Consider the following 25,352-nt stretch of genomic DNA (forward strand, 5'->3'; position numbering starts at 1 on the left):
ATATATATATATATATATATATATATATATATATATATATAAAGTTTAACCATATAATCTTTTGGTGAGGCTGTAGACTGACAGGTACTTTTATATGTTGCAGGTGGGAATGTAAAATAATATGATTTGCATGAAAAAGAATTTAGCAATATCTAGAAAAATTATATATGTATTTTTACTTTGACCCAACCATCCTGCTGTTTGAAATGTCTCCCAAATTTATACTGGCAAAATAGATATGAGATGAGCTATTAATTGCTCTAGTGTCATGGTAACAAGACACTGGAGATGCCCATTTTTTAGTGGGCTGTTGAATAAGAAGTGGCCCATCCACACAAAGGAAGCTGTAAAGAAAATAAGAAATAACTGTGTGTACTGCTATGGAGTGAATTCTAGGATATGTGTTTGTTGAAAACCAACATGAAGAAAATTGTGTGTGGTATGTTACTACTTATCTAAGAAAGCTGAAGGGGGAGGGGATAAAATTACAGATATATGCTTATATTTTTAAAAAGGCTAACCCAAAACTAATAAAAGCAAAAAAAAAAAAAAAAAGCAGCCTTCTATAGGAGAGAGCAATCAGGGTAGAGAGGACAGGGATAGTAGCTACATTTTTTCTCTATATACTTTGGTAAATATGTCTTATTTTGTAAATTTTACATAATTATGAAATAAAGTTAAATTAAAAAATAAATACCTGAACATTAGAATCAAAATGAAACAAATGAGTCTAACTCTATATTGAGTAGATGCCATTACCACAGAGAGAGGAACTATTTCAAGTACTTAAGAAAACACACCAGTAACTTCACTATATATTCTTTATGGAGTATACCCAAATAACAAAAAATATTGTAAACTGTAATCACATTGTTGGTGGTAGAGGCAGTATCGTTGATCTAAAACTTTCTTGTGTGTGTTTTCTAGAATAAAGCAATTGGGCAATTATATTGAGGTATTTGGGAACCAAGATTTTTGCTATGGGAACAAAGATATACAAATGTAAGAACAGCGAGGTTCATTTAAATACCTTGAATCCTACCCTAGCCGGTTTGGCTCAGTGGACCTTGCTTGCAGGCTCAATTCCCAGCCCTGGTGTGTGGGAGGCAACCTATGGACATGTTTCTCTCTCTCTCTCTCTCTCTCTCTCTCTCTCTCTCTCTCTCTCTCTCTCTCCCCCTTCCCTTCACCTCCCTTCACCCCCTCCCTCCTAAAAATCAATGGAAAAATATCCTTGGGTGAGAATTAACAACAACAACAAAAACACCTTGAATCCTGAATTTGAATTGGAAGTACAACTATGAACTCACAGTATATTTTGTTGTTGTTGTTTTTTGTGTTTTTTTTTCCACAGTATATTTTATCTTAAATAAATAAAAAAGTATTTTCCTGCTTTATCTATTGAAAAAGCCTAGAAACAAGAACAAAATAGCAAAGAGTACCCAGATTATGGCATCTAATTACCACTTCCCACTAAAAGAAATCAGAGCTTCTTGGAAAAATGGCTGGTTCCATATTTGAAACAGAAAACATACAAGTTGAGCCTGGAACATCATGACATCCAAGAAAACAAGAAAGTTATCAAGGAATCCTTAAGTCATGCAAAAAGGCTGAGCAATCCAAGAGAAAGAATGACCTAGTCTCAGAAGTCATCCTGTCATTTCTGCCATATTGTATTCACTAGAAGTGAGTCACTAAGTCCAACCCACACTCAAGGGAAGGGAAATTAGGATCCACACATTGACGGGAGTTTCGAAGAATTGGTGGGCATATCCTAAAACCACCACGATTGGTCTCCTTTTTTTCTTTTGCTTTTATCTGCTTATGGCATCCTAAAGTGATAGAAACTCTAGTCTCAGAAATTTACCCTAATATAAAAAAGACTGCAGTCAGTTTTCAATATGTTGGGGGACTGTAACCTACATTTTTCTCATGAGATTAAGGTGTCTCCTTACTTATTATCAGGAGAGTCAAACTAAAAGGAACACTAATCCATATATATATATATATATATATATATATATATATATATATATATATAAATAAAAGGCTAATATGCTGACCAGTTGCAAGGACATGCACTGACTACCAGAGGGTAGATGCTCAACGCAGGAGCTGCCATGATGTGCACTGGCCATTTACAGAGAAACAGCACCACGGACCTGGGGCCTATAAAGCAACACTCAGCTTCCCCCAAGTGGGACACAGGCCCGGCCAAAACCCTGGAGTGACACCCCACTAAATTGCAGCTGATGGTGCCAAGACCCCATGGCACAAAATGCCACCCACAGCCCAACCCAGCCCATCCCAGAAAGGGTTGCTGTGGGCGCCGGGTAATGACATCATGTAGCAATGCCCGGCTTCCTCTCCCTAGCAACAACTAGCCTCCTTGCAGTTTCTTCAGCCCAGGAACACGACTTGCTTTATAGCCACGTGCAAACATTTCACACTTTAATCAAATGTCTGCGAGGCATTTTCCTGTGCCTCATCTCATTTGATCCTCACAGAAGTCCTGGAGTAGGTAGATAGGAGACTCGGTGGAACCCTATTTTCTTTTCATTAGCCAGAAAATGGAGATTTAGAAAGTTTAGAAATTTGACCCGACTGAAAAGAAGTAAAAAATGGTGGACCTTGAAAATGACTTCAGGTTTTCTCACTGCGCAGAATATAGTCAAACACTACTGCAATTAAGCATTTCACCCTTTGTTCTCCTTGCATGATCTACAATAATCTGCTTCGTGTTAATATTTACTGCTGTGTTGCTGACAATTACCTGAAAGAGAAGTTGGGGTGCTTCTCTGGGCTGGAAAAAGTTTAGCTACATCACAAAGCAGGTCTAATTAAGGAAGTTTATTCTATATATATAAAAAGCTAAGTTGACTTGTGCATGCGCGATACATATAAAGCTCTTGCTGGCGCCAATCGCACGTGTGTGTTTCAATCTGTCATTGTCAATCATGAATTTGGTTGACACTTCTATTATAGAGAAAGGGCGAATAGCGATATTAAAATATTTCTTCTAATTAATTTCCTTTCAATGTGCACAAATTTGTGCACCGGGCCACTAGTAGTATATAAAATAAATTATTTTTAAAGGTGAAAATAATATATTGAAACAATTTGAAAAAAACAGAAGGATGAAGATTTTTGGGTAAGAAAATACTGAAGGAGCCTGGCCAGTGAGGCTCATTGGTTGTGCAGTGACCTATGAACCAGGAGGTCATGGTTCGATTCCCAGTCAGGGCACATGCCGGGTTGTGGGCTTGATCCCCAGTGAAGGGTGTGCAGGAGGTAACCAATCGATGATTCTCTCTCATTGATGTTTCCATCTCTCTCTCTCCTTCTCCCTTCCTCTCTGAAATCAATAAAAACATATTTAAAAAAGAAAGAAAATACTGCAGGGTAGGGTAAATTCTGAAGGGTAAATTCATTTGTAGTATCACTAAAAATTCTCAGTGAGATTAAAGGAGAGCAAATGTACAGGATTGTTACAAGTAAATGAACAAAGGCCAACTCTTAGCTTCTTGTCTCCCAAATATCCCCAGGCTCATCATAATCAGAAATACTCATAGTAGGCTGGACATAATCCCATAGCTTCCTTGACTGGAAATCATATCTTGTGCAAAACACATGATATAAGCTTAACAAAAACACTGTTTCCTCCTCATCTCTCAGACATCGACCTGGTCTTATAGCAACTCTCGGATGCACTGTATCTTTCTTTTTGCATGTCTTTTTCCTCCATCATCTTATCTAATAATCTAATAAAAGAGAAATATGTAAATTGACCGTCTCTTCGCAATGCCCCACAGCCAATCAGGAGCGAGTATGCAAATCAATCCAACAAAGATGGTGGCAGGCCCGCCCCCTGGCCTCTCTGGGCCTCTGGGCAGCATGTCTCCTCAGGGCCTCCCTGCTGCGCTCCACATCTGTCAACCATCTTTGCAGCCTCTCTGTGGCCCAGCCCCCGGCCTCAGAGGCAACCTTCTGGTGCCTGAGGTCGTAGCTCCCGGTGTCTGGCATCTCCCTTTACCTCACCCCTGCCCCACTGCTCTGGTAAACAAAACCCTAGTGTTGGAGCAGCCCCACGGGCTCGGATGTGTGTGGGAGCTCGCTGGGTGCACAGTTAGCACGCCTGGGAGCCCTGGGCCAGCCAAGGGGCGATCGCTGGGTGCACAGTTAGCTCACCCCGGGAGCCCTGGGCCAGCCAAGGGGCGATGGTGGCGGCCGTGGCGGCAGCAGCAGGTGGCTCAGCTTTGTTTTGAATAGATGAAAGAGGCCACCTACACAGTAACCCAAATTATCAGATCTCCCTCCTCCCTATCTCGCCAAATCAAGAGGGGAGGGGCGATGGGCGTGGAGGGAAGGCGGACGGGCAGGAGGTGGAGGGCGGAGGAGGGAGAGGATGACGAAGGGGGCCAATTGCATCCCACTTTCACAATGGGAAAGTGAAACGCACCCAACCTCTCCAGTCCTCCCTGCCTCCGCAGCCAGGGGAAGGAAGGCCTATTCTTGCACGAATCTTCGTGCATCGGGCTTCTAGTATCAGATAATCTGAGTAGTTCTTGGACTCTGTGCAGCATGGTCACATGGGGTGTTTATTTAAAGACACATTTCTAGAGACAACCACACACCTACCAAATCAGAAAATCTTGGATTGTAGCCCAGGAATATGTATCTTTAAAAAGATCCACAGCGTGAATTTTTTTGTATGATAAAGCTCAAGGACTACTGGATTAGGCTGTGAACATCCTGAGAACAAGGTCTGAGTCTTACTTATCTTTGCATTCTTAGTCTCTCACCGTGTATCCTCGTACCTTTACTGGCAGAACCAGCCTTAGCACTTTAGAAAGTGTTAGATAAATGTCTGTGGAATTGAATTGAGTTGGAAAAGTATGCACATATTATGGAGGTTTAACTCCAGAAAGTCATGATATGATGAGATTCTTTGGCCTTGTATGGGTTTGATAAGGTGGTCATGTATTCTTTTTGCCTGTCTAGCATCTGTTATCTTTTATAATAATAAAACTTTAGCCAAAACCGGTTTGGCTCAGTGGATAGAGCGTCGGCCTGTGGACTGAAAGGTCCCAGGTTCGATTCCAGTCAAGGGCATGTACCTGGGTTGTGGGCGCATCCCCAGTGGGAGATGTGCAGGAGGCAGCTGATGGATGTCTCTCTCCCATCGATGTTTCTAACTATCTATCTCTCTCCCTTCCTCTCTGTAAAAAATCAATAAAATATATTTTTAAAAAAAACACTTTATTTTTCATTATGAGAGCCACACCTCTCTTATGCTCCATTCTTTTATTTATTTTTTTATTGCATGTTTTAATACATGTTTATAGAGAAAAGGAGAGGGAGAGAAAGATAGAAACATTGATTGGCTGCCTTCTGCATGCCCCCTACTGGGGATCGAGCCCACAACTGGGCATGTGCTTTGACATGGAATTGAACCAGTGACCTCTTAGTGCATGGGGGAAGAGGTGAAGGGTAACACTCAGTCCACTGAGCCACACTAGCCGGGCACATGCTCCATTCTTGTAGTTTGAGAGGCACTGATACTACTTTCTCTGCAGAGGAGGTGAATATGTGACACAGGTTTGGCCAATCAGAACACACATTCTCCCAGACTACTGTTCAGAAATGGATGCGTGACCCAATGAGAGCTCAGCCCCAGATTTACTGGTGCTGTTAGGAAAGAGGTGGCTTCTTCATTCTGGGTTTGCTAAGCTGGTGGAACATGAATCTGGATTTTCTAATGGCCAACTTTGACACCACCTAATCTACTTTTTGTCTCTATAGATTTGCCTATTTTGGACACTTCATATAAATAGAATTGTACAACATGTGGATATTTTTGGATGACTTCTTTCACTTAGCATAATGTCTTTAGGATTTTTCATGATGCAGCATGGAAAAGCTGGCACTCTCACTGTGTGTGGTCTCTCTGCTTCATTTCTTTTTATTGCCCAATAATATTCCCCTGTACAGATATACTCCATTTTGTTTATCCATTCATCAGTTAATGGACATTCAGATACTCCTTGACTTCACATGGATCAGTAAATTCTTTTTTATGGTTAAGTATTTTAAAACAGTGAAAGGGTTGTAATACAGATAGTCGAAATCAAATATTGAAACATGATTTGATGAGTGACGCGTATGATTTGATGGGGACAATTAAGAAACTATGGAAATTTAAGGCAGTGCTAGAAAACCAGAAATGTAGCATTTATGTAACAATGCTGCATTTGTGTATTGGGCTTCGATTCACATTTGAAGTTTCATAATTATAAATCAGTGTTTCATAACTATGATATGATGGCTTTAAGGTCGGCAGCTGGTGCCTTTAAAATTCGGCTCTGAGTGTTTATCACCTGCTGATTGTCTGTCACCTGCTGATTGTCTACCTCTCTTTCCCTTTCACAGTCAGTGAAGATATTTATGATTGTCGGTAAAACAAGACTCCAGTTCCTCCCCCGGCCCCTCTCCTAAAGGCTCTGAAACAAGGACACAAACTTCTTCAAATTTTATCAGCATTTTTATGGCTAACAATTATAGGAAAGCAGATGAAATATCACAATCAATGGGTCTCTAAGAGACAGTAAAGGTGGGGCCTTGAGAATCTTTCTCTATGGACTGGGAAGAATCAATTTCTACTCTGGCCCCTAAATCCAAAGCCCCATTGCTGAGCCAAGTATACTTTTATCCTCATTAAAATGGAAGTATCTGTGATTACAAGGCAAGGTATATACCATTTATCATTTAGTATGAAAAAGTATGAGCAGATTAAAAACATTTGCAAGGGGTAATCTCAAAAATAAAGAAAAGTAGAAAGAATTATATAAAAAATCCCTTTGTATTCATAATACAACTCTTGAGCTAGTTGGGGTGAGGACCAAATGAGATCATATATAGAAAAGCCTTTAGCATAGAGCCTTACTCTCAGTTGGCTTTCAATAATGAATTCTGCACAGTCAAGTTTCAATTGAAGAAGCAGAACCTCTAAGTAGAGGTTATTATAGGGATTTGACCTCATAATAATTGTGGGGGCTGGTTTCATAGTCTATGGGGCTGTTGTCTTTGTGCCTGGTGATGGAGCCTAAAAGTTAGCAGAATGAGCTAGAACCTGCATGTCTATCACTGCCTCCAAGCCTCCAACTTCAGTGATGTGAGTGACCAGCAGAAGATGGTGTTCTTTGTCATGGGGATAAATGCATAGCTGGCCCAGCAGTTGGAGTTGCTAAAGTAGGATCAGGAGTTAAAGGAGCTATGGGTCTGGGGGCTACCTCATGCCAATAAGATCAGTATCAGATAAGTATGTGAGCTACAAGAGAGCCTAGTACCCTGCAGTGACTTTTCAACATAAAAAATGTGGCTGTGACTTCACTTTGCCTTCCAAATCTCATGCAAGATGTTTCTTGTGGCTTGCTAGTCCAGAATTATGCAGGGAAAGTTCAGGGATATGTAGTTTCTGTTATCTATCACTGTGTAACAAACTGCCCCAAACCCATAGCTTAAAACAGTAACAATCATTTATTTAGCCCAGGAAAATGCAATTTGGGCAGGGCTCAGTGAGGACAGCTTATCTGTGCTCATTGGACATCAACTAGGGTGGCTCTAGTTGATCAGAGGCTGGCTGGGGACTGGAGTCATCTAAGTCTAGCTACTCCCATGTCTGGTGGTTCATGCTAGCTGTCAGCTGGAACAGTTGGCAGTCTCATTTTGTGTGGTCTCTCTGACATGGCAGCTGCATGGTAGGCAGGCTTTTTATTGGAGATTCAGGATTCCAAAGATATATGACCCGAGAGAGAGAATGAGCGATATAGAAATAGAGGGGGGGGGGGTGGGGTGGGGAGAGAGGGAAATAGACTTTCTATTCTGGTTTTGTCATTTATTAGCTATGTCACTTTAAGCAGGTCATTTATTCTCTCTGAACCTCGGTTCTCAAATTTTAAAAATCAGGACTTATTTTGGGTTGCCCAGAAGAAAACCTCGGGGCAATAACTGGAGTGAAAGTGGTTTATTTGGGAGTTAATCCCAGGAATTATCAGAAGGTTATCTGGGGCGGATACAGTGAAGGGAAGTATGTCAGTAGTAGGCACTTAATTAAGCAAGTTACTCCTGTGGGCAACTAGTACTAAAACCTCTGGGGAACCCTGGGAAACACTGCAGAATTTCAGAGCTGTCTCACCCAAGGATCGAGGGTAACTGGGATCCTTATACATTCACTCCCATCAGTCATTGGTTAAGGACTGGGGAGGGGTGCGTTAATCCCTCCGTACGTTTGTTCTGCGAAGTTTGTCCATGCAGGTGAGGAAAACTCCAGACAAAGGGATACAGGCATTGTTAGCAAAAAATTTAAGATTTCACTGGAAATAGTAAGAGCTGAAGGGATATGAATGAGGCACTGACAGGCTTTGCTACAGAGGATATTAGTTGTTTTTTTAAGGTGGTTGAGTTATTAAAAGTGAGATGATATAAAAAAAATCCTCTCCTGGTGGGATGGCTTCTCTCCTTGCTTTGGCATTCCCCCAGAACAGGATTCAAGAGAGCCCTGGAGCACCCCACTCCAGGACCCCCTCCCCCACCATCATAGAGTTTTCTTTTTTGGGGGGAGGGGTTGTTAATTTTCACCCGAGAATATTTTTTCCATTGATTTTTAGACAGTGGAAGGGAGAGGGAGACACAGAGAGAGAAATATCGATGCATCAATTGGTTGCTGTGAGAGAGACACCTCAATTGGTTGCCTCCTGCATGCCCTGATGGATTGAGCCTGCAACCCTTCAGTTTAGTACGCAGGTCCACACCATATCCACTGAGCCAAACCAGCTAGGGCCCTGGAGCTTCCAACAGTCCCACATCACCACTGTCAATTTCCTAAAAGGCAGTATGGAGAAATGGCAATCATTGGCATGGATTACCTCCTTTCCTCAATGGATTTAAGGGCTAATTATCTTAAATTCTACCTATATCTCTAATAACCGGTTACTAACCAGCTTAGACCATATGGCTGGTTCCTCATAACTGAGATTTATTCACATAAGGCTAGCTATCCTCCTTAATCTTATTCAGGCTCTTACTCTTTCTAGACCCCCCCCTGCCCCCCCCCCCCCCCCAATGTGTGCTGGAACTCATGATCTGGTGACATGTCCAAGAATGACTGCAAACACACGTTATTATTATATTGGGCTCCTAAATTTGTGGCCATTTGATAGTTAACCACACATCTTTTAAAAAGTATGTATTTTAAAAATTGATTTCAGAGAGGAAGGGAGAGGGAGAGATAGGAATATCAATGATGAGAATCACTGATTGGCTGCCTCCTGCACGCCCCCTACTGGGGATGGAGCCCACAACCCAGGCATGTACCCTTGACCAGAATGGAAAACGGGACCCTTCAGTCCCGAGGCCAAACCGCCTAGGGTCCACACATCTTTGAAGGTTTTGGTATGATTTGGGTGTGCAGGATTAGGGGAGCACAGGAAAGAGGGAAAAGCAGAGTGTGGGTGTGTGTTTGTGAAGTTCTTACAACAACGCGTTTTGAGGTGTGTGAGTCGGGAGGATCTGACTTGGCGCTGTGAATATAAGGGAAGAGACCACTGTGAAAGGGGCAAGCTTGGTGCCTCACACAGAAGATAAGCAATAGCCTGGTGTCCGAAGGCTGGAGTCCCAGTGCCTGCTGCCACTGCCAGCTCGGCAATGCTCCTCGAGTCTTGCCCCGTGGGAATGGCAGGCAGTACTCAGGGTTACAGCGGGGAGCGAGGGGACATGCCAGCAGCGCGCTCAGAGCGGTGTTGCAGCACGGTGCGCGCGCCAATCTTGTTTTCTCCTCTATTAAGAAAAAGGCGGGTTAGATAATGCCGTCCACATCCCAGTAAGTAGTCAGGCTGCGAAGCGGCATGCGAAGGCCCGGAACCCTCGCCGCCCTCTCTCCTTGCTCCTACCCTGGGAGAGACCCCGCGCAGGCCGTGGGGGGGCCGAGCTCCCCAGCCTGAGTGTCCAGGCGCCCCCACCCCGCGCTCTTTCTCCGCTCTGTTGCCGGGGCTCGGGCACGGCCTAACTCTAGCGCGGGCCAATGGCGACGCGGCCCGGGCTCCGCCCAGCTCCAGAGCGGGCCAATGGCGACGCGGCGCGAGCACCGCCCTGACCGTGCGCGGGCCAATAGCGGCGTGGCCCGGGACGGGGCCGCCCTCAGCCCGGCGGGGAGGCGGGGAGGCGGCCGCCGGCTCCGCCCCGCTCCCCTCTGACCCGGTGTCTGGTTTCTCCGTCTTCCTGTTCCAAACCACGTGGACACGTGGGGGGCTGCGGGTCCGCGGTAGGGAACCCGGGTCGCCACCGCCGCTGTCGCCGCCGCCGGGGGTGCGACCCCGCGCCTGTCCGAAGTAGCCGCACCTCGGGCGCCCACGCCTTGCGCAGAGCGCGCACATGGCGACTCAGGCGCACTCCCTCAGCTACGCGGGCTGCAACTTCTTGCGCCAGCGTCTGGTTCTGTCGACTCTGAGCGGGCGCCCGGTCAAAATCCGAAAGATCCGGGCCAGAGACGACAACCCGGGCCTCCGAGGTAATTGGGGACTGGCAGCGCGGAGGGTGCGTGCGGGGGGCCCGGGGAGACCGCGCTGATGTCCTGGGGGCCGGCGCGCGGGGAGCCTCAGGGTCCCGCGGGCGCTTTGGGGAGGGCGGGTGGCGGGTGGCGGGTCGCCCCCAATCACGAACGCACCCGAGGCGGTGGGGAGGCGGGGTCGGGCCCGAGGGGGTGAGCTCGGAGGGGTGAGCTCCGCCGTGCGCCGCGCTCCACGTCTCCAGGGCGCTGGTTGTAAACAGGTCCACGTTTTCCAGCATTACGTGTTGCAGCAAATCCCAGGGTTCGCTCCCTCGCTTGTCTTCAGCCCCTCTTGCTCTCTCCATACACGTCTCAAAGGAGAAAAAACAGTTTGTTGGACCGAAATGTGGTGACTGGGCAGATGTAAAGATGGAGGGGGATTTGGAGCGAAGAGTACTACTGGTTGGTTCCGTGCCCTGTCCCAAAACGGGTCTCAGTGGCAGCTGCCCCCTTGGACAGCGGCTGTCCCTGTCGCCATGATTTCTCGCCTGCCCTCACACCTTCCCCTGCCTGTGGATTAAAGAATCTTTGAAAATGCTGTTTGCTTTCCACGGTGGTGACGGTGATTGATGTGCGCAGGACAGGAGCTTTGAGATAAATTTTTAACAGTCAGGGGCCTAATTGCCTTGACTTGAGTAAAGTGTTGGTGACAAGCGCTAAACTACAGGCTTCCAAGCGCCCCTTTTTTGCCCGACAAAAGTAGATAGATTAAAAGTAGGCCCCGTTTAAACACACATAGATTAAATGGCTCCGATTTTCAACTGGTCCCCTGGAGTAAGACGCGTGCATTTTTAAAAAAAGCTTCCGTGTGTTTATCCCAAATTGGGAGACTCCGTTGAAGAAAGAAAGGGAAAAGAACAAAACACAACCAACCCTTGTCTGCAGATTGAAGGAGACGGTTTGTGGTTGGCCCTGGAAGCTTTCTGGGTCGTGTTGATGTATTTAATTTTTTTTTTTTTTTGCACTGGCTTCTGTACCAGGTGGCCAGCCAGTTTCATCATCTGGCTGTCTGTTCTGGACAGTTACATGTGTGCCTCTCTTGAATGGTGATTGGTTGCACGGTCAAGGGAAAATGCCATGTCATTGATGGAGATACAAGGTTAGGAAAGAAAGAACCAGAAGACCTCCATACGGTGGAGAGGAACCTGGTGACAGTGGGAAAGGCTTACCTTGGTACATGATTCTTGCCCTTGCTGTAACTGAAGACGTTAAGGAGAGACTGCTAGCCTGGTTTATGTCAGATGCTCTTCCCCTCCGCATCTCTGCCCTTATTTTGAGTCTGGCCCTTGGGCAGAGCAATTGCTTGATTGCTCTACTCTGTGGTATTCCCAGCCAGCTCTCCCGTGCGCCTCCCGAATTAGCCTAGAGAACTCACCCCACTAGCTGGATATGGAAAGAAGACAGGCTTTTACGTCTGTGAATACTGGGCATAGCTATTTTCTTTTTTAGAGAGAGGAAGGGAAAGCGATAGAGATAGAAACATCGATGAGGGAGGAAGTCATCGATTGGCTGCCTTCTGGGGTTCGAGTCCAAAACCCCAGCATGTACCCTAACCAGTAATGGAACTGGCAACCTCTTGGTTCCTGGGTCGATGCTCAACTGCTGAGCCACACCGGCCGGGCTTTCTCTCTTTTTCTTTTTTTAAAGGAATAGTAGAAGTACTTTATCCTGGACATTGGGATTTCTCATGGCAATCTAGTGCCCATAGATAAAATTTTAGTGTCTCTCTGTTTTTCTTTTAAAATCCTCACCCAAGGATATTTTTCTTTCTTTTTTCTAATTTTATTTTAAAAATATATTAAAGTTGGGACCCTAAAGCCTTGGCAGCTGTTCGGACTCAGTGCTGGGAGGGCCAGACTATGCAGCTACCAGACTCCAAGTGCCTTCCGGCCTGGCCTGGCGGTGGAAGCATCGCAGGTTTTAAGCCCCTGCAGGGTAGTGAGTGAATTGAATCCCCAGACATCCTCCTGCGCTTGCACTCACCATAGCTCCCGAGAATATTTTTCCATTGATTTTCAGAGAGCGTGGAAGAGAGTGAAAGACAGAAATATTGATGTGAGAGAAACACATTGATTGGTTGCCTCCTGCACATGCCCAAGCCAGGGCCCAAGCCAGGATGAGCTTGCAACCAAGGTACATGCCCTTCACAGGAATTGAACCCGAGACCCTTGGGTCAGCAGGCTGACGCTCTATCCACTGAGCCAAACCGGCTAGGGCTGGTGTTTGTGTCTTGACAGGTGGCCTCCAAACTAATGTTTCAATGTTCCAAAGGATGCTTTCCTGCCTTCCCTCTCCACTGTTTGTGAGCATCTCCTCACTGCCACACACACGAGCAGGGCTTGGCCACTTGGCATTTTCCTGAGAGGATGCCAGTTCTGGTCCCTGGGAGAGGTAGCACTAGTTAGCAAATGTGCTGGTATTTTTTGAGGAATACTATGTATAGCATTACTTGCCTTACCTTATTAATATACTATGGGAAGAAAGAGGCCCCTAATTTAGACCTCCTTGTGCTGGCTTCAAGGTCTCAAAAATTGTACAGACATTGTTTACTTTCTTATAGAGGTAACTGAGATATAGGTATATACTAGTACAGTCGGCCTTTCGTATCCATGGTTTTCACATCTGCAGATTCAAACAATTGTGGGTCGAAAATACTCAGGAAAAAAAAAAATCCCAGGAAGTTTCAAAAAGCAAAACTTGAATTTGCCACTCACCAAGCACTATGCTGAATCCATGCAAATGAAATGATGTGTAGGCATACCCTGCTGTAGCCTGATTCTGTTTTTTCATCTATAAAGTGGGGCTGGTACTGCAGCCTTTTATATAAGGGACTTGATCATTTACAGAGTCTTATATCTGCAGGGTCCTGGAACCAATCCTCCACGGTTGCCAAGGGATGACTGTACATGCATTCATAGATATGCATGGATATATGTATATATACTCATGTAAGTGTATGTGCATATACACATATACATAGATACATATAGCCCCTGACACATGTTATCTGGTGATAGTCAAACAAGTCCTTGTGAAGATGCAGCTAATGGGCTGCGTTACCAGTCACCTTTCCCTTTCTGACTTTTCCTGAACTCAGATTCTGAGAGTTGGAAAAAACACAGAGCATTTCTAATAAAATCTTCTGCTTGCAGCTTACGTGCAGAATTACATCTCTCAAAAGTGCTTGCTTCAACATTCCTGCTGGTGTGGGCTTTGGAGGGTGGGGATGGTGCAGTCATTCAGAAAAGGTTTATTGAACCCCAGTATGTGCAAGGCTTTGTGGGGGTGTAAATGTGAGAAGCTGGTTTCCCCACTCTCCAGGAGTTTTCTAAGGAAGAGCTTGACAGAGTAGCTGGAGTAACTTGAAGTAGGAAGAGCTGAATGTTGTAAAGGGGCTCATTGGTATAAGAGCGAGACTTCCCTGGAGGTTATGAAGGAAGGCTTTCTGGATCTGCTTCTGATCTGGGCAGATAGGATTGAGATGGTGGCTACGAGGATCATTGTAGGTGAAAGAAACAGCTTTTAAGTCAAAGAGTTCTTTTTAAAAAATGTATTCTGTTGAGGTAGAATCTTTAATTTGTCATAGATGTAGTAGTTTGGTGGTTAAGAGCTTGGGCTCAGAATTAGACTCAGTTTGAGTCCTGGTTCTGCATTTGCTATTAGCTCTTGGGCCTTGAGCAAATTCTTTAACATTTCTGATTCTGTTTTTTCATCTATCAAGTGGGGCTGGTACTACCAACTTCATAGAGTCATTGTGAAGGTTAAATGAAATAACACTTCAAAGTGCACTGAACAGTGCCTGGCATTTAGGAAGAGTAAGTGTTAGCTGGTTTTATCATATATACTTCTACCCACTGGGAATAGTTCTCTCTGGGATCTGAAATCTGTTCCCCCATCTATATGAAAACTTTTCAGATACTTAAAGGGAATTATGACTTCTCTTTGTTTTCTCTTTTTGGTCTAAAGGCTTTCTTTTTTGTGATGGCTTCCAGATATTTGTGTGTTATGTCATGTGTAATGTAATGGTTCTTTACCAGGGGCAGTTTTGCTCCCCAGGAGACAATTCTTTTTTTAAAAAATTGAATTCAGAGAGGAAGAGAGAGGGAGAGAGAGATAGAAGCATCAATGATGAGAATCATTGATTGGCTACCTCTTGCACGCCCCCTATTGGAGATCAAGCCCACAACCCAGGCATGTGCCCTTGACTGGAATCGAACCCGGGACCCTTCATTCTGTAGGCCGACACTCTATCCACTGAGCCAAACCTGCTAGGGCTGGAGACATTTTTTTGTTGTCACAACTGGGAGGCTGCTCCTGGCATGTAGTGGGTAGAGCCCAGGGATGCTGCTAGACATCCTAAAATGCATCAGACAGCTCCCCACACAAAGAATTATTCTGTCCAGAATATCAATAGTGCTGATGTTGAAAAACCCCGACCGTCTGGACTTAATTATTAAGCCTTTTATTTTCTCCAATCCCTAATGTTTGGGAAAGCAGTATGTGGTCCCAAGAAAACTGTACAAGGATTCAGAAGGGGATGAAACAGCTCAAACTCTGTGACTTCTGACAGATCAGTTAATCTTTTAAATAAAACTGCCTTCTTCCATGCAAAGGGATTATAAATAATGAGAAGAATTTGAACCCCCCCCCCCCAAAAAAAAAAAAGATGATCTTGGAATAGTTTTTATTATATAACCACATGTAATTTTTGCTTCACTCTTGAGGAGTATGAACAATTATGTTGTCTCATTAGACTCTTCCTATCATTGAGGAGGAAATACATATTTTTTGATTGCTCTTTTACTAAAAGTAAAAAAAGCCAAGATGGTTAAGTGTGATAGCTGGTGAAGTTGAACATCCCTGAGTGACAGACTCCCCAGGAAAGAGAGTTCATCCACCTCTAGCCTGGAGGGCCTGTTCTCACATCCAACTGCATGATGGACATGGCTGTTGCTCATGTTGTAAAGCAGCTGTCCAAAATGCCTCTGTCTCTGGATTTCTCAAGGGCTTTGTCTTGCAGGGTTCAGTTTAGTTAACATTTTCTTGGTAAGGTGAGGTCTAAATGGAAAAAAATTCACCAGAATGATAGCTGTTTAAAGTGGGAACATAGAAATGATGGACTTGGCAAGAGCACTGGTTTAGTAGTTAGGACGCAGGACTGCCACCACCCCAGTTCCTGAGCAGGTCATGTGACCAAGCGTCACAGTCTTCCCCTGGGAAATTAGAGAGAGTTTTGGGTCCATAGGAGTGTTGCACTTGGCTTAACCAGATGAGATTCTGAAAAAGGAGGGGTAAATAGAGTTTTAATCAAAAGAATCCTTTAAAATATTCTGATTAAACTTGCTGCATAGAGGTTCTTTGAGAGGTAAAACATCTTTTGATTAAACTGATGCATTGTTTTAGGATCAATCTGGCTGTTCGTAAATTGGATTTTCTAAGAGGAGAATTGTAAGGGAAAACTGTTTTTCTCCTCTACTCTCCATACTTTTGACACCTGATAAGTGGTTCCCCCCCTACATCAAGTAATTCTCTAGTTCTCAGCTGACACAAACTTAACTCTTAAGCTATCTGTTATGGGGATAAGAATCAGATCCCAAAAGGTAAGAACTCAGTCCCACAAGACTGCCCCTACTTCAGATGCCAACACAAGTCCTGATAGAAAATCTTGGTCACTTGCACTTCCGACCACCCAGCTGTAAATTGGGGGTTTCCGCAATCCCCACCTTGAGTCTGATAATCTGTTAGAATGACTCAAAGCTCAGGGAAACATTGCTTACACTTGCCAGTTTATTATAAAGGATATTAAAAGGGATACTGATAAACAGCCAGATGAAGAGTTATATATAACTACTTCAGGTTTGGAAGGGTCCTGAAGTAGGGTCTGCCACCTTCCGAGAACTTGGATTCCTTCCCTAATCTACAAATTCTCTCCTTGTTCGAGAGTTTTTATAGGTCTTAATCTCTGTGTTTGACATGCTCTCTGCCCCACTTCCATTCCTGCCTAGGCCTGAAAGTTCCAACCTTCATTCCCGCCCCCCCCCCCCCCCCAACCTTCTAATCATTTGGGGTCTTTCTGGTAACCAGCCCCAAGCTCCATTCTGAGGCTAAGTCATCTCATCAGCATAAACTGTAGTGCTTTCAAAGGGACTCCTTATGAATAACTTTAAAAAGACGCTCTATCACTTTGGAACTTCCAAGGATTTTAGGAGGTCAAATGTATTTTTTGTTGTACCACAAGGATGTACCAGTATGGTCTGGGACTCAGAGTTGTTGATAGATAAGTGGATTTGGGGAAGGCCGAAGACTATCTTATCTAATAAAAGAGAAACATGCAAATTGACCGTACATCTGCCACACTCACCAGCCACGCCCACCAACCAATCAGGAGCGAGTATGCAAATAAATCCACCCAAGATGGTGGCAGCCACGGAGCTGGAGCGAACAAGCTTGGGTTGCCCCTGGCGATGGAGGAAGCCAAGCTTCCCGCCTGCCCTGGCCGGCTGTGGGCTCTGCTCAAGGCTACAAAGTTTCAATTATAGAAGATAAATAAATCCCACATACCTGCTTCCAGCCGCTGTGGCCTCCGCTCAAGGCGGGTCTGGGAGCCTGGGTTGCCCGGGTCCGTGGCCAGCCTGCAAACAGCCCTCAGCCCTTCACCCAGGCTGGCCAGGCACCACAGCAGGGACCCCCCAACCATGAAGGGGGTGTAGCCAGCTGGCAAACAGCCATCAGCCCCTCACCCAGGCTGGCTAGGCACCCCAGCAGGGAGCCCCAACCTGAAGGGGGTGTGGCCAGCCGGAAAACAGCCATCAGCCCCTCACCCAGGCTGGCCACACCTTCATGGGGTGAGGGTCCCCGCTGGGGGGCTTGGCCAGCCTACAAACAGTCATCAGCCCCTCACTCAGGCTGGCCAGGCACCCACCCCCAGCGGGGACCCTCACCCCATGGGGACATGGCCGGCCTGCAAACCACCACAGGCCCCTTGCCCAGGCCACCCCACACCCCAAGGGAACCCCACCCTGATCCGGGACACCCTTCAGGGCAAACCAGCTGGCCCCCACCTGTGCACCAGGCCTCTATACTAATAAAAGGGTAATAGGCTAATTAGACTGGGAGACCTTCCAGGAGACCTTCTGGACATTCTTCTGGACAAAGCCATGGTGGCGGGGCCGAGGTAGAGGCGGTTAGAGGCCAAAAGGGGAGGGCAGTTGTGGGTGATCAGGCTGGTGGGGCCGGGGCCGTTGGGGGTAAGCAGACCAGCAGGGGGGACAGTTGGGGGCAAGCAGGCCATCAGTGGGGGTCAGTTGGAGTTGATCAGGACAGCGGCGGGGGGGGCAGTTTGGAGTGAGCAGGGCAGCAGGGGGGCAATTAGGGGTGAGCAGGCCAGTGGGGAAGGAAGGTGGGGGCGAGCAGGCTGGCAGGCAGAGTGGTTAGGGGCAATCAGGCAGGCAGGCAGGTGAGCGGTTAGGAGCCAGCAGTCCCGGATTGCGAGAGGGATGTCCGACTGCCGGTTTAGGCCCGATCCCTGTAAACCGGCAGTAGGACATCCTTCGAGCAGTCCCAGATTGGAGAGGGTGCAGGCCGGGTTGAGGAACACCTCCTCCCCCGTGCACGAATTTTGTGCACCGGCCACTAGTCCTAATGATAAGTGTAGATTGAATATTGCCCTGTTACTTGGGAACCTGCCCTCTGTGCCTCTATTGATTGTGAAAGTTTGCTCCCTTGTGATGATTATTAATTGCCCTAAACAAGATGCTAATCTTTTTTTAAAAAATATATTTTATTGATTTTTTACAGAGAGGAAGGGGGAGGGATAGTTAGAAACATCGATGAGAGAGAAACATTGATCAGCTGCCTCCTGCACACCTCCTACTGGGGATGTGCCCACAACCAAGGTACTTGCCCTTGACTGGAATCGAACCTGGGACCCTTCAGTCCACAGGCTGACACTCTCTCCACTGAGCTAAACCAGTTAGGGCAAGATGCTAATCTTTTAAAGACAAATGCCAGGAATCCTAATAGTCTATGTTCAGATCTGTTGTTGCTTGGAAGCTGGTAGAATGCTATTCTAGATGGAACTATGCACCATCTTTTTATTTTTTTAACTAAACTTTTTGTTTTCAGATAATTGCACATTGTCACGCAGTTATCATAAATAATACAAAGAGATCTGTCTGCACTTTATCCCATTTCCCCCAGTGGTAACATCTGGAAGAACTATAGTAACAATATTATAACCAGGATATTGACATTGATAAGAGTGAAGATATTTAACATTTCCATCACCAAAAGGATTCCTCATGTTGCCCTTTTATAGCCACACTCATTTCCCTCCTTTTCCCACCCATTTCTTACACCTCACGATCACGAAACTGTTCTCCATTCCTATAATTTTGTCATTTATTTTCTTTTTTTAAAATATATTTTTATTGATTTCAGAGAGGAAGGGAGAGAGATAGAGAGTTAGAAACGTCAATGATGAGAGAGAATCACTGATCGGCTGCCTCCTGCATGCCCCCGACTGGGGATCAAGCCTGCAACCCTGGCATGTGCCCTTGACCGGAATCAAACCTGGGACCCTTCAGTCTGCAGGCGACACTCTAGCCATCGAGCCAAACCGGCTAGGGCAGTCATTTATTTTCTAAATAGAATAATACAGTAAGCAACTTTTTGTGGTTGTCTTTTTTCTCTCAGCATGATTCTCTGGAGATTTATCAAAAAAAAAAAATTTTTTTTTTAACCAAGTTTGTTCCTTTTAATTGCTGAATAGCATTCCATTGTATGAAAGTAACACAGCTGTTTTTTTGTGTGTGTTTTTTAATCATTCACTTGTTGAAGGACATCTGTATTGTTTCCCCTTTTTTTTTTTTTTTGGCTATTCTGCATAATGCTGCTAAAATTTTTTGCTTATAGGTTTTTATGTGGACATAAGTCCTTTCTCTGGGATAAATGTCCAGGAGTCTAATTGCTGGGTTGTGTGATAGTTTATATGCTTAGGAAACTGACAAGCTGTTTTTCAGTGTGGCCTTACTATTTTATATTTCCAGCAACAATATGTGAGTGACTCACTTGCCAACACTTAGTGTTGTTACTATTTTAATTTTTTGAATTTTTAGGAGTTTATTTGAGCCAAACTGATGACAACTGCTGGGAAGGAAACTCTAAATGGGGGGAGAAAATGCTCCTGTGTTGTCACTAATTTTAATTTTAGCCATTTTGAGAAGTGTGTGGTACTATCTTGTAGCTTAATTTGCATATTCCTAATGGCTAATGATGTTGAACATCTTTCCATGAGCTTATGTACCATCAATATAGCCTCTAGTGAAATGCCTTTTGCCAGTTTTCTAGTAGGATTGTTTGTTTTTACTGTTAAGTTTTCAGATTGCTTTACATACTCTAGTTCTTTGTCAGATATATGTGGTTTGCTAATCTTTTATCCAACTCCAGAGCTTGTCTTTTCATTCTGTTTTGCAGAGGAAAATATTGTAATTTTAATTGAATGGAATTTATTGAAATTTTCTTTTATTGCTTGGGCTTTTGGAGTCAAGTCTAAGAACTGTTTGCCTCATCCTAGATCCTGTAAGTTCCTTTTTGTATGAGGTTTAAAACTTAAATCGAGGTTCATTTTTTGGCTAAAACTGTCTGACTACTCCAGTACCATTTGGAAAAACATCCTCGAGGATCTTAGAGGGAAATGTCCAGTATTTTGCCACTAAGTATAAGGTTAACTGTATATATTTTTTAGATGCCATTATCAAGTTGAGGAAGTTTCCTATTCCCATTTTTGTAGTTGTTTTGTTAATCATCACTTGAGGATCTTTTTCCATTGATTTTTAGAGAGAGTGGAAGGGAGGGGGAGAGACAGAGAGAAACATCGATGTGAGAGAGACACATCAATTAGTTGCCTCCTGCATGCACCCTGATCTGGGCCAGGGATCCTCCCACATGTGCCTGGACCTGGGCGGAGCATCGAGCCTGCACCCCAGGCATGTGCCCTTGACCGGAATCAAACCTGGGACCCTTCAGTCTGAGGGCCAGCACTCTGTCCACTGAGCCAAATAGGCTTAGGGCAGTGATGGCGAACCTTTTGAGCTCGGCGTGTCAGCATTTTGAAAAACCCTAACTTAACTCTGGTGCTGTGTCACATATAGAAATGTTTTTATATTTGCAACCATAGTAAAACAAAGATTTATATTTTTGATATTTATTTTATATATTTAAATGCCATTTAACAAAGAAAAATCAACCAAAAAAATGAGTTCGCGTGTCACCTCTGACACGCATGTCATAGATTCGCCATCACTGGGCTAGGGCTACTCCTATTTTTTGAAGAGGTTTTTTAAAAATTGTGATTGAATATTGTTTTTTGTCAAATGCTTCTGCACCAATTGATGCAATCATGTAATTTTTCTTCTTTACCTTGTTAATATGGGTGATATCCCCTGTTTTATTCCTTGTATTGATGATTTGTGTTTTCTCCTTTTTTTCTTTGCCAGTGTTGCTAGAAGTTTGTTAATTTAAGAGCCAGCTTTTTGTTTCTTTGATTTTTCTTTATTTTTTTCAGTTACATTTATTTCTGCTCTTTTATTATAATAATTTCTTTCCTTCACTTACTCTGAGGTTTTGTTTTAGGTTTTATTGCTCTTTTTATTTCTAAGTTCTTAAGGTAGGACTTAGATTATTGGAAACTTTCCCTTTTCCAATGTACATATTTAGTGCAATAAACTTCCCTCTCAACACTGCTTTAGCTGTGTCCCACAGTTTTTGACATGTCATATTTTAATTTTCATTCACTTCAGTGGATTCTTTCCTTTCCTTTGGGATTTCCTCTTTGAACCATGAATTATAAGTGTTTTTAGTTTCCAAGTGTGGGTATATTTTTCTATCTTTCTCTTACTGATTTGGGTTTGATTCTATTATGGTTAGAGAACATGGTCTGAATGATTTCAGCTGTTTTCGATTTGTTGAGGTGTTTTTTTGTGTGTGTGTTTTTTTTTAAAGATAATGGTTTTTATCTGGGTATATATATTCTGTGGGCACTTGGAAAGAATGTGTATTCTGCTGTATGAATATGGATTAGGTCCTGTTGGTTGATGACATTATTGAGTTCTTTGCCCTTCCTGATTTTCTGTCTAGTTCAGCGATTTTCAACTGGTGTGCCACGGCAGGCACACTGGTGTGCCATGAGAATTTTTAAAACATGTAATATCTGACTATTTAGTCAGGGGCACTGACCTCTTTTCCCTTAGATTGTTAAATAAAAAGGGACAACAGCCAACACAATAGCTGACTAGTGTGAATGAATCAAAATTATACCTTTTTGTTGTTGTTAGATTGGCAAAAAACATATAATAGTTTTTGGTGTTCTGCAGAATTTTAGTAATTTTTATATGTGTGCCACGAGATTAAAAAGGTTGAAAATTACTGGTTTAGTTCTTCTATTGATTAGTGAGAGAAGGATATTGAAGTCTCCAACTATAATTGTAGATTAGTCTTTCACTTTTCAGTTATAATAGTTTTAGCTTTATGTATCTTGCAGCTTTGTTGTGTGGTACATCTAAGATTGGTGCATTGTCTCTTTTGTTATTATATAACTAGAGGCCTGGTGCACGAATTCGTGCATGGGTGGGGTCCGGCCAGCCTGCCCCGATTGGGTGGGGGGGGGGCTGATTGGGGGCAGGGCTGGCTGGGGTGGGGCCATGGGTGGTTGGCCAGCTGGCCCCGCCCCTGGTCGAACTCCCAGTCAAGGGGACAATTTGCATATTAGCCTTTTATTATTTAGGATGTTGTTTTTTCTCTGTCTCTAATAGTTTTCTGAGGAAATGCTCTAGTGAATTTCTGCTAGAGAAAGCTTATCTCCTGGTGTGTTTGTAAAGAAAAGGAGTAGAACTGAAGAGTTTGGATATTAAATAGAAAACTTGAAAGGTATTAAAAACAGCATAAATCAGAGAATTAAGTTGCCCTTTGTTTATTTTATTTGTTTTACAGGTTTTTATATAAGCAAAGCAAAATACCTAGGGAAATTTGAAGGTATGGGACAAAAAAGTAATCTTCAGTGTTTGTTATCTATAAGAATAAAAGCGTAATATGCTAATTAGACTGGACCGCCGAACGACCTTCCAGACTTCATTCTGGACATTTTTCTGGATGAAGCCATGGCGGTGTGGGCCGAAGCAGAGGCGGTTAGGAGTGATCAGGCAGGCAGGTGAGCAGTTAGGGGCAATCAGGCAGGCAGGCAAGTGGTTAGGGACTATCAGGAAGGCAGGCAGGCAAGCGGTTAGGGGCGATCAGGCAGGCAGAGTGGTTAGGGGCCATCAGGCAGGCAGGCGAGTTGTTAGGGTCATCAGGCAGGCAGGCAGAGTGGTTAGGGGCGATGAGGCAGGCAGGCGAGCAGTTAGGGTCATCAGGCAGGCAGGCAGAGTGGTTAGGGGCGATGAGGCAGGCAGGCGAGCGGTTAGGAGCCAGCAGTCCCGGATTGGGAGAGAGGGTGCAGGCTGGGCTGAGGGGACCCCCCCCTCCCAACCAGGGATGAATTTTGTGCACCGGGCCTCTAGTTATAAATAAAGCAGCAGTAAAATTATTTTGTACATATATCCTAATATACTTCCATTTCTGCAGGATAATGTTCTAGATGTAGAATTGCTGGGTCAAAGACTGCTTTAAAAAATAAAACAAAATCTGGGACTGTGGGGGTCAAGTCAAAGTATGTGAAATTCTCTTTCTTAATTGGTAAGATGGCCTTCCCCTTAACTGATATTTCTTCCTTGTATTGACACCTTCTGTCATTTAAAAAAATATATTTTATTGATTTTTTACATAGAGAAAGGGAGAGGGATAGAGAGTTAGAAACATTGATGAGAGAGAAACATTGATCAGCTGCCTCCTACACACTTCCTATTGGGGATGTGCCCGCAACCAAGGTACATGCCCCTGACTGGAATCGAACCCGGGACCCTTCAGTCCACAGGCCGACGCTGTATCCACTGAGCCAAACTGGTTAGGGCACCTTCTGACATTTTTAAAAAGATATATTTAATGGCATTTCTATCAAGGTTACATTGAAGAGATGATTGGGTTTCTTTGCTTTTTTGTGTTTTTAAAGGTATTATTTCTTTGAACTTGATTATTCAGTTTTAAAATAATCTTTTCTTAAAGTATATTATACATAAAATACACAAACTATAAATGTATAGCTTGATGAATTATTGCTATGTGGATATACCCATGTCAAGAAATAAAACATGGCTAGTCCACCCAAAACTCATGCTTGCTCCCAGTCACACTATTTCTTCCCACCATCAACACACAGTAAATGGACTTTTTACACAATAGACTAGGTTTTTAAAATATTAACCATAATTTGAGTGTGTATTTTGTGTGTGTGTGTGTCTGGCTTCTTTATTTCTTTATTGTGCTTGTGAGATTCCTCTGTTATAGCAGTAGTAGTTTGTTGATTTTCTTTGCTATATCGTGATATTACATTTTTAAATACGATTTATGTATTCTGTGTTAAAGTATTTAAGAGTGTGACTTGTCTTATCACACTCTTAATGGTGTCCTTTAATGAGCAATAGTTACTACTTTTAATGTAGTCCAATTTATAAATCTTTATGTTCTTTAAAGAAATCTTAACTTCCCATGAGGCCACAAATACATTCTCCTTGAACTTTTAAGGCTTCTATTTTTGTATGTAAACTCTGTTACATTAAATACGTTTATTCTTTATACTTTTAAAGAATAAACAATTTTATTGGAAAATAAATGTTGAATTTTAACAGATGCCTTTTCAATAGCAACTAATCTTGATCTCCTCCTCCCCCACCCCCTCTACCCCCGTTTATGTATTTAATCTTGTATTTAATTATGTTGTAGTTTTCCTTGTGCTTTATCTGCCGCCCACTCCTGGGATGCACCCTTCTTAAGCATAGTGGATAGTAAAAAATGTGTTATGATCTCTTTCTAAGATTTTATTTAGGTGTTTTTAATTAGTTCTCATTAAATGAGGTTAGCTTGTAATTGAACTTTTTGTGTGTGGTGCTTTTAACTATACTACATTTGAAGCCTTCTCTACCCATTCTTTCTTCTTTGGAATGAGTACTATAAGAGTTTCCTTTTGAATGTTGGAAAAATTTTCCAGTAACTTTACCAGTGCTCTTTTCTGTTTATTACTTAATACGTTTTCTCATTCCTTTTGTTTTGGGCTTATCTTTTTTGTTTATCTATTTTGATTTGTCATAGTTTTACATAGCTATCTAATTAATTTCAAATGTATCCTATATAATAAAACCCCAGTATGCAAATCGACCGAACAGCAGAACAACTGGTTGCTATGACCTGCACTGACCACCAGGGGCCAGACCAGGGGTGGGCAAACTTTTTGACTCGAGGGCCACAATGGGTTCTTAAACTGGACCGGAGGGCCAGAACAAAAGCATGGATGGAGTGTTTGTGTGAACTAATATAAATTCAAAGTAAACATCATTACATAAAAGGGTACGGTCTTTTTTTTTTTTTTTTTTTTTTAGTTTTATTCATTTCAAACGGGCCGGATCCGGCTCGCGGGCTGTAGTTTGCCCATGGCTGGGCCAGACGTTCAACACAGGAGCTGCCCCATGGTGGTCAGTGTGCCCCCATAGGGGGCGCACTGCTCAGCCAGAAGCCAGGCTCATGGCTAGCGAGTGCAGAGGTGGTGGAGGGAGCCTCTCCCGCCTCCGCGGCAGTGCTAGGCACTCCTTGGGGGATGTCCGCA

The 25,352-nt window shown here is 43.8% G+C and overlaps 1 protein-coding gene across 4 annotated transcripts in view; it reads left to right on the plus strand.

The window, feature by feature from the left end:
• Positions 1–10,172: 10,172 nt before the first annotated feature.
• Positions 10,173–25,352, plus strand: part of RCL1 (RNA terminal phosphate cyclase like 1) — a 65,577-nt gene continuing 50,397 nt past the window's right edge. For 2 of the 4 annotated variants that reach the window (XM_006094124.3, XM_014460388.2), the window contains exon 1: positions 10,173–10,564. In XM_006094124.3, coding sequence (XP_006094186.1) covers positions 10,429–10,564 — 136 coding nt within the window. In that variant the 5' untranslated portion in view covers positions 10,173–10,428. The remainder of the gene's footprint in view (positions 10,565–25,352) is intronic. The other 2 variants (XM_023758417.1, XM_023758418.1) reach the window with 2 other exon arrangements.

The sequence above is a fragment of the Myotis lucifugus genome, unplaced genomic scaffold (assembly GCF_000147115.1).
Source record: "Myotis lucifugus unplaced genomic scaffold, Myoluc2.0 scaffold_130, whole genome shotgun sequence".
Lineage (NCBI taxonomy): Eukaryota > Metazoa > Chordata > Mammalia > Chiroptera > Vespertilionidae > Myotis > Myotis lucifugus.